At 61.7% G+C, this 9,792-nt stretch overlaps 1 protein-coding gene across 25 annotated transcripts in view; it reads right to left on the reverse strand.

The window, feature by feature from the left end:
• The window catches only part of LRRFIP1 (LRR binding FLII interacting protein 1), a 129,223-nt gene extending 120,152 nt beyond the window's left edge, over nucleotides 1-9,071 (reverse strand). For 6 of the 25 annotated variants that reach the window (XM_070069998.2, XM_089328859.1, XM_089328861.1 and 3 more), the window contains exon 1: nucleotides 8,905-9,063. In XM_070069998.2, the coding sequence (XP_069926099.2) occupies nucleotides 8,905-8,994 (90 nt within the window). In that variant the 5' untranslated portion in view covers nucleotides 8,995-9,063. Of the gene's footprint in view, nucleotides 1-8,904 lie in introns of all 25 variants that reach the window. The other 19 variants (XM_070069992.2, XM_070069985.2, XM_017338878.4 and 16 more) reach the window with 6 other exon arrangements.
• Nucleotides 9,072-9,792: the final 721 nt, after the last annotated feature.

Below are 9,792 nucleotides of genomic sequence, written 5' to 3' on the forward strand. Positions count from 1 at the left end.
GCCCCCAACTGCTGGTTCTTTAGCGCAGAGCCGTAAGCAAAAACAACAGTGAACAAGGAGGCCTTTCTGTCTCCATGCAAGGCAAGGACCCTGGCTCCAGACTTAGCGCAAAGCCCACGGGGACCCCGTCACTACGATGCACAGGCATCCAGTGCTACAGCCGTGTGCTCTCTCTCCAAGCTCGCCTCACCAGGGCCACCTGTGCCCCTCTTATGGACGGAAGGTGGGCTTTCTGGTATTTCTCCCCCTGCTTTCCCCTCTCTCCTCTCTCCACTTTTCCCTCTGCCCTCCAGCCCCAAACTCACAAGCTGCCCGCCCAGCCCTGGACACGTGGCTCATGGGCACGTCCTAGCCAGTCGGGAAGCACTGCTGTGTCCTGCGAGAGATGACACTTGAGCCCTTGAAGGTGACAATGACCGCCGCTGTGTGGTTGGCACCTGCCAGGCACCTGGTGGCACGCCCTGTAGTCCATGGGCCCTGTCATTGCCACAGCCATCCCAGGGACACCAGGCCGGTCACAGACAAGGGACGAAGGCTCAGGTGCAGCAGCTCACCCGTGGCTACACAGCCTAAGGAGGCTGGCTGTGCCTTTTCCATCAACCTGTGCATCTTCTCACCACAGGCGCAGCCCCGCCCGCCGCACCACCACCCCACTCCTCTCCTCTGCCCATCACGCGTGACTGACGGCCCCGCGGGAGTCCGTAGGCACTCCACATCACGGGGCGTGCCTCTGCGTAACATGCTTTGCAGCTGTGCTGGCTGATAAGGCAGCCACTATCCCTGCGTGGCTCTTTAAATTTCAATCAAGTTAAATGAAAGAACACTTGAAACGCAGTCCAACAAGTGCACAGTGGGTACCCAGGGGAGCGGCTTGCGTGACACACGCACAGACACGGGGCTTGTGTGACACATGCACACACAGCGCTCCCAGCAGCCAGCGGAGTCCTACAGACAGAAGTGGAAGTGTCTGGCAGGTGCCCTGGGGCATCCAGGGTGGAGTCGTGCCAGCTGTCAGTCAACAGGACATCCCCTCTGCAGGAGCCGTGGCCTGGAGCACCCCACACCTTCCCAGGAGCCTTGGGGACAGAAAGAAAGAGAGGTGCCAAGGCAAAGGGGGCGGCACCACGTGGACTGACAGACAGGATGGAGGTGGGAGGCGGTCTGTGCTGCTCCACTCAGGCCCCCAGGCGAGGGAGGAGGCGGAGCCACCACAGGGAATGCACCCTGCAGGCGCCAGCGGCCCTCCTCTGACTGACTTGCTGACCCAAGGCGCCACCCCTGCCAAGACTATCACATTCTGCCTACCTCAACTCCCCAGGTGCTTTATATTTGATTTAGGAAAGAGTATCTCAGATCTCAGAGAATTTGCCGAGCCAACAGACGAGTTACTCTTGGTACCCACGGCTCCGAAAATCTTACTTTTTGCGGTTGTGTCTGCTCCCTATTGTTGACATCACAGAACATCAGCAGCACTGGCTCCCTTGCTCGGGCTGGGTGGACACTAGAGGCTAACTCCTTCTCCCTGGCATAAGCTCCCACTGATCTCCCACTTCCCTCTCTATCCCTACCACTCACTCCCTTAATGGAAACTCCGCCCGCAGGCGTCACCCTAGGGAAGTGTGCTGGTCAGCACCGGTGCTGACGTGGTGGCCAAGGACCGCACATGGGCTCAAATCAAGCTGTGTGTAAGGAACCAGCACTTCAGCCGCCCCACTGCGCCTCAGGGGTGTCCTGCGCGCGCTGGGACTCCTCCCCTCCTGGCCTCTGTTCACACAATCGTCACCACGTTTTAGGACTTCAAAGGTGACGGGTCGCCAAGGAGCACCAAGCACCCGGGAAAGGCTCCAGGGTGAAAGATGGCGGCCAAACCAACAAGCCACCAAAGGAAGCGGGTGAGGCAGGTCCAAGTGCGGGAAGCAGAAGAAATTTTCGGGAGAACCAGAGAAGCAGAGGGAACACCTTAGAGCAGTCGGAAAGGCTGCTGCATGAGTGAATCAAGATAACAGACTACAAAACGGGAGAGGCACCCCAAACACTCCTGAAATCAGACACGGAACAGCAAACTCCACGGAACGGAAGGCGGTGCTGGGCGCTCGCCCGCAAGCTTCTTCCCATTCAGCAGGGGGTCCCGCAAGAGGACGGGGGGAGGAGTTCAAGAAAGCCTCAGAGTGTCAGGGTCTGAGCGTCTAGACTGAGCGACCCTGTGGATAACGAACATCGAGAACCCGGAGGAGAAAGACAAGATCCTATCGGCCCCCAGGGGTAGAAACAGACACCACGCAACACACGAAGTCACACAGGCACCCAACTCTCAAACCACCCCAAAGGCTGGAATAAAACAGGGAAATGCATTAAAGTCACGGTAAACATGGTTTGTAACTTGACTTTTTTGAACCTGGGGTTTAGCTGTTGTTGGACAGGTAACACAGTCACAGGGCTCAAACATCACGAGGACAAAAAGTCACACTCGACATCTGCTTCTACCAAAACCCCTGCTTTTCCTGTGGGTTCTGCCACAGCCTTGGCCCGCCCAAGGACAGTGTCCTACTTTCATTTCCTGCTCACTGCTCTGCTCCATCGCATGCTGGAAACCAGGCCACAGCGCACGTAGAAATCTTCTCCGATCTTCGGGAAACTGGCTTTAACCTTGAACTGTACACACAGCCAAACCACCATCACATGCGAGGTGGGAAAAAGACACTTTCCAGCTGGCGGGAGAGGCACCCCGGCTCGGAGGGCTCCTGTAGGCTGTGTCCCAGCACCGAGAGACAGCAAACCAAGAAAGGAGCCCGCGAGGACCCAGGAAACACGGATCCACTCCGCACCCCCATGGAGGGGGGGGCGCTCAGGACAGCGGCAAAAGGACAGGCGGCTGTAGCACACCCGGCAGCACCCAGCCCTGGCGGGCTCACTGACGGAGGGCTCTGGGAGGTGGGTTTCCCAGGAGGAATAAAATGGCACGGACAGAATATCTGACTTACTGTTTGCTCCTTGGGAAAAAGAGAATTAGGGATGAGAGGTGCACAGACAGGTGGGCCACTGAAACGAGGGGGGCCGCGTTGCAGCGCAGGGCTGAGCTGTGCGGCCGCACTGCCTCCCGCATGTTCACCAGCAGCTACCGAGCGTCTACCCCGGGCCATGGCTGTGCCGAGGCCTCTACCCTCAAGACCACCTGTGAGAAATACACTTGTGACGTTTTCCCACGTGACACAGGGGCTCCAAGGCGCGCGCGGTTAAGTAACCGGCCCCAGATCACAGGCTAAGAGGTGGAAGGAGGATGTGACCCCGGAGATCGGAGCCCAGCGCCCACCCCCCAGCTGGCCTGGATTCTGTCGGTGAACGCTGACCTCACTCAGAACGAGCTTGTAACTAAGATGTGAGTGAGCAGGAGGAGAAAGGCAGGCGGGCGAGGGCCTGAGCCTGGCCCACCAACACCAAATCCTCACCTTCCAGCTGGGGACGCCAGCCAGGTCAGTGAGGGGCCGGAGGCTCGGCTCTGCTGAGCGGCACGGGCAGCCCCCGGAGGCTTAAATAACGATGGGCATGATTTGACATACTTTTTTTTTTTTGATTTGACAGGTAGAGTTATAGACAGTGAGAGACAGAGAGACAGAGAGAGAGGTCTTCCTTCCGTTGGTTCACCCCCTAAATGGCTGCCACAGCCGGTGCTGCACCGATCCAAAGCCAGGAGCCAGGTGCTTCCTCCTTGTCTCCCATGGGGTGCAGGGCCCAAGCACTTGGGCCATCCTCCACTGCCCTCCCGGGCCACAGCAGAGAGCTGGACTGGAAGAGGGGCCACCGGGACTAGAACCGGCGCCCATATGGGATGCCGGCGCCACAGGCGGAGGATTAACCAAGTGAGCCATGGTGCTGGCCCCTTGACATACTTTTTAAATTTTTTTAAAAAAATTTATTTTACTTGAAAGGCAGAGAGAAGGAGAGAGGGAGGGAGAGAGAGAGAGGGAGAAAGGCAGGGAGGGAGGGAAGGAGGGATCTTCCATCCACTGGTTCACTCATCAAACGTCCACAACAGCCAAGGCTGAGCCAGGCGCAAGCAGGAGTCCTAACCCCGGTCTGGTCTCCCAGGCAGGGCAGGAACCAAGCACTTGCTGACCGTCACCTGCTGCCTGCCAGGGTGCCCGTCAGCAGGAAGCTGGGATCGGAGGTGGGGCTGGGCTCAAACCCAGACACTTGGAGATGGGATGCAGGGGTCCTGAGGGGCGGCTTCGTGGCTGCACCACATGCCAAAAGGCCACCGCAGGGCCCTGCGGCGGACGGCAAAGTCCTCCATGAAATGAAAGATGGCGGCATGCAAGAGGAAGACCAGAGACACAGCAAAGCCAAGAGCACGGGGCTCTCGCTCCGGAAAGCTCATGCCCTGGGGATGCCCCGCGGCTTGGAGGCCAGCGGGGGACAGGAGTCCCAGGGGGTGGGGAGAAGTCTGCTTCCCACAGGACGCTGCCTGGCACAGGGCTGCCGATGGAGCCGAGCAGCGGGTCAAGGAAGCCGTGTGGGCTGGGGCCTCGTGCCCCTGAGTCACCGCATGACTTCAGGCAAGTCCCCCTGTGTCTCAGCCCGTCCATGTCCGTGTTAACTATGGAGCAAAGCCTCTTACGGTGTCCAGCACAATACAGCCCTAAAAACAACCCATTCCCAGCCCCACCCCACCCCCGTCTCATGCCCTGACGGAGCTCTTGGGTGCCAAGCGCTGGCACGAGAGGCCAGCTGCCATGGCTTCCATCACACCACGAAGCCTCCTCCCACCCTCCACAGGCAAACCGGCCCTAAAAGCACTGAGACATCACTAAAGATTCCCCCCAGAAAAGGGAGGGGCAGACGGACAGCTGGCTGCGACAGGAATAGCTGGGGTGGGGCCACAGGCCAGCAGAGGCCAGCGCATGGTCCACAGCTGAGTCCTCCGCTTCCTTCTGTACTGGGAATCACACCAACAGCCCAAGGTCCCAGGCGCAGGGTTCGCTCGGCCTTTGTGATGAAACCCGTGGGGAACACTGGTTCAGGCCCTTGGGAACCCTGCGGTGGATAAGCCGGGATTTGGGCCGGCCGGCTCCTCACGGTGGATGGCCCTGTGTCCTGCCAGGTGCTTCTACCCTGACTCTTCCGCCTTCCCAAGGTGGGTGGGTGCCTGATGCGGCCCCCCACTGCAAACCCACGGTGACAATGACGACACCACCCAGTTGGGGACCAGTCGGTTGCTGTCCCCCTGCTAGCCTGGGGAAGGCGAGTCCACAAAGAGCCATGGCTGAGAGCTGACGAAGCTGTCCTGAGCGGCCTTGAGGCCCGAGCAGAGAGGGGACAGCGTCCCCCCGACAGGCAGCTGCATGCGGGCTACTGGGAAGCAGGGTGGCCCAGAGCAACCTGCAAGGGTTCCGAGTGAAACCACGGCCCGTGTGCGGGGACTGCCCGTAACGAGGGGCACGCCGTGCACGGACATGTTCACCGGGGCCCAGCGAGGAGGAGGTGGCCGAGCCTGGCCCTGCGGGGAGCTCAGGAGTGGGGCGCGCACCACAGGGATGCTTCCACCTGCCAGTGGCGTGCTGTGTCCTCAGCTGGGTCAGCCAGGGACTCAGGCTGCCCTGGGGGCACTGGGATCTCCACAAGGCCACATCCTTGTGGCCCTGGGCACCTGGCCAGTGAAAGGGGCCAGAGCCCTGAGTGGCCTGCACTCACAGGTGGGGACATCAGCCTTGGTGGGGCCGATGTGCTGCACGCCCAGGGGACACAGGTCACAGCGGGACCACGCTGGAGGGCCCTGTCCTGCTGAGTGGCAGCTGCCACTCACAGCTGGGTCTGCCCTGGGTGAGGCTTCCATCCTGGAGCAACCCTGGGAGCCACCCTGGGCTCTGGGACAGCATCTCCCCTTACTCAGGGCGCAGTGTCAACAGGCCAGGGACACCACCAGCCCGCCGCAGCGTGGTCCATGGGGAAAGAAAACCCTGCCTGCCCCAGAAACACCCCTCCCGGCTGTGAGAACCAGGAGCTTCTCACAGCGCGGCTTGGAGCCTGGTCCTGGAAACATGGAGCCCGGCTCCAGCCCAGCAAGACAGTGAGAAGAGATGACATCCAACGCATCTATGGTGGCTGACAAGGACCACGCTGTGTGCCGCACACCTGCCTGGACTCGGCCGCATGCCGTGCCGCACACCTGCCTGGACTATGGCTGTAGATCCCACCCCCTCCCAAGGCAACCCCCTTGGTGACGGAGCCCAGCTCTCACTCCTGCTCCAGAGGCACTGGGCCCCCTGCACATGGCTGTGGCCGTGGCCTCAGCCAGAATCTCCCCGCTCCCTCTGGAAGGCACATTCCTGGACGCCTGACCCAGGTCCACCCCACTCCCTGCCACATTCCTAAGGGCTCGTCCCTTCCGTCCTCCACACAGCCTCAGGGGAGGCTGGCTCTGCCCACTTCCAGGATGGGCCTGGCCCTGGGTCCAGTGTCCCGGTCCCAGTGCATGGCCCAAGGGATGCTGGGAGACAGGTGCAGGTGTCTCAAGGAGAGCTTCTGGGTGTCGGGACAGCTCCCAGATCAGGAAGGGGGCGGCTCACGGGGACGCGGGAGGAGGCCACCCACAGGGGTCGAGAGGCCCGAGCTGCCGGTGCGGCTGTGGGAATCCTGCCAGGCCCCGCACTTTCTGCACCCCAGCCCAGCCACCTCCCCTGAGGACCCGCACGTGTTCAGAGGTGTGTCCTAGCAGCCCAGACATCCTGACTGAAGGGCACACTGTGTGTGCATGTCTCTGTAAGTGTATGTGTCTGTGTGTATCTGTGCTGCATGTCTGTGTATATGGCCTGTGTGTGCACATGTGTCTGTGTGTGCATGTATGCCCGTGTATCTGTGCCTGTATGCATGTCTGTGTGTGCATGCATGTCTGTGTGCATGTGTCTGGTATCTGTGTGTGTGCTTGTACGTCTGTGTATCTGTGTGTGTGCGTGTCTGCGTGTATGTATATCTGTGTCTCAATCTGTGTCTGTATTGTGTGTATGTATGTGCATGTGTGCCTGAGTATGAGTGTGTCTGTGCAGGTGTATCTTTGTGTACATGTGTCTGTGCATGTGTGCATGTGTCTGTTTCTGTGCTTGTGTGCATGTCTGTGTGTGTCTGTGTGTGTATCTTTGTGTCTGTGTGCATGTGTGTCTGTGTATCTTTGTGTCTGTGTGCATGTATGTCTGTGTGTTTGTGTCTTTGTGCATGTCTGTGTCTCTGTGTGTCTGTGTATCTTTGTGTCTGTGTGTGTCTGTGTGTGTATCTTTGTGTCTGTGCATGTGTGTCTGTGTGTTTGTGTCTTTGTGCATGTCTGTGTCTCTGTGTGTCTGTGTATCTTTGTGTCTGTGTCTGTGTCTGTGTCTCTGTGCCTGTGTGCCTGTGTGCCTGTCTGCTACCCTCACCCTCTCCAGTCCTGGCAGCCGGGGGATTTCCTGCCCTCCTTCTCAGAGAGAACACAGGCGCAGAGGAGGGGGAGGAGCTCCCTTCCCCAGGACATCACAGCCAGGGTCTGACTCCAAGTCCATCCCTGTGACTGGCAGCTGCTGCTCCCTGGTGGGAGGCGGGGCCTCCGGGCTGTCAGCCGGGGGGGCATTCCCCCCCTTTCCAGCCAATCTATTTTTATAGAACAGGCAGATAAGAGCAGACCTGGGAGACTCATTCTTCTCGTTCCTTTGTCCCACAGCCACCAGGGGAAGACAAGGACCAGCGTTCCCCAGTCAGCTCTGGTCCTGTGTTTCGGTTCTGTCCAGATACACGCACACGGGGCTGCCTTCATGGGGAAGGGTGCTGGCACCATCCAGACTGCTACAGGTGGCCAAAGGCCCTCTCAGTGCCTGTACCTGCTGCGCCCGGCTCCGTGCTGAGCTCTTGGGATGCAGAGGTGAGAATGACGTTGGTGGCCCGGGTATGACCTTCTCCAGGTGAGGACATGATTACGACCACAGCAGGTGCCACGTGGAGGCGCGGAGGCCCAGCCTGGGGTGAGGCAGGCATCACAGGTGTGGTGTCCACCCTGGCTCCCAGGGAGGCCTCGGAGTTTGCCCAGAAAGCCCTATTCTGTCTCACACCAGAAAAACAAGGCTTTCTCAGTGAATACTCAACAAATGCTGGTGGCCGCCCCACGTGGGCAAAGGCAAAGCCGGGGGGTTCAGGGTGGGAGACACCCCAGATCCCAGGAAGCGTGCGGCTGTGAGCCCACAGCAACCCCAGCTGCCAGGAAGTTTCCCCAGGTGGGATTCGGGACGCACAGCAACCCTCCCTCAGGCTGACCCTGGGCGGCCGTGCACGTGGGCACACGTCCCTCTCGGTCCCCGCGCAGGCTGGGCACACAACCCCAAGGCCACAGCAGGAACAAGCAGGCTTCCTTTGTCCCCTGGAGACCCCGGCACCAGCTCCCTTCCCCTCCGCCACTGCCATTCACAGGTGAATCCCCTACCCACCCAGGGATGGGAAAAAGGGCCTTGGGACGGACACCCAGCAGTGCGTGGGGTTCACCGCGCGCAAAGTTCACTTCCCACAAGACCTCGGCTGCAGTCAGTCAGCCGCCCGACTTCCACCGAACCTCACCGAGCGCCTGCACCCCGCATCAGCTCCGCCCAGACTCAGGACGCGGGGACCCCCACCGGCACCCCCCAGCGCAAACGGCAGCCGAACACCCGGGCTACTGCGGCAGAGCCACGCGGCCTCGGGGTCCCCCACAGCACCCCTCAGCGCCCGCAGCGCACAAAGCGGGCACTCGCCCCTGGCGGCCGCCCGTGCCCCGCCACAGCTCGCTGCGCCCCTGCTAGGCTCGCGCGGGGCCTGTCCCGGGCCGAGGACATGCGGGGTCCGCAGGCCGCTGGCGAGAGCGGGGGCGCGGGGAGACCCGGGCCGGGTCCCGCACCGCCGGGGGCCGCGCCTCACCTCGCGCGCGATCTGGTGTAGCGCGTCGTCCTCTGCAGTCAGCCGCTCCCGCGTGGGGAGCCGCTTGCGCCCGGAGCCCGGGGTGCCCATGTCCACGGCCGCGCTGCCCGCAGCTGCCCGCCGTCCACCGCCCCCGCGCGGCCCCGCGCGGCCCCTCCCTCCGCCGCGGCGTCATGGCGTCAGCGGGCGCGGGGACGCGGGCACGGGGGCGCGGGGCCCGCGAGGACGCCGGGGCCGGGGACGACAGGGGCGGGCGCGCGCAAGCGATGGCGCTGGGGCGCTCCCGGGGCCCGAGGGCCGGTGGGCGGGGGCCGGGGGCGGTGCGAGGCGCACCCCGGGGTCAGCGGGCGGGCGAGGGGTCCTGGAGAGGGCGGCGGCGCTGGCGGAGGCGGGACCTCTGCGGGGCGCTGGGAAGGAAGGAGTCGGTGGGCACTGTGGGCTGGAGTGGGCGCAGGTGTGGTCCGGGTTCCACCTGCGCCGGGGAGGCTGTGCCGGGTCTGTGCGCCTTGCGGGTCTGGGTCACGCCCAGGTGCGTTCACATCATCTGCTCGCTGCTCAGCGGAGTGACCTTGGCCAGAGCCCTGGGAATCCGAGCAGGAATTCGGGGTGCTGTCCACACCTGCTCTGGAGCCCACAGCCGGGACCGGTCACTCCCCTGTGTGTTCCCGGCTGGTGCCGCCCTGTGCTGGATCCTGGGCTGTAGGAAAGGAACCCCCTGAGCTGAGCTGAAGGCCGCCATGGGCATTCAGTGGGTTTAAGGTAATTTGGGGGATTAGGTATGGTTTCTAAAGCCTTGCCCAGCATACTGGCCATTAGCCGTCTGTCTTGGGGAAAAGAGGCAGCCAGAGTGGGAACCCTGGGAGTGATGGGGATGTAGGGAGAAGTCTG

Source organism: Oryctolagus cuniculus, chromosome 3 (assembly GCF_051225735.1).
Source record: "Oryctolagus cuniculus isolate XC-2025 breed Fujian yellow rabbit chromosome 3, ASM5122573v1, whole genome shotgun sequence".
Classification (NCBI taxonomy): domain Eukaryota; kingdom Metazoa; phylum Chordata; class Mammalia; order Lagomorpha; family Leporidae; genus Oryctolagus; species Oryctolagus cuniculus.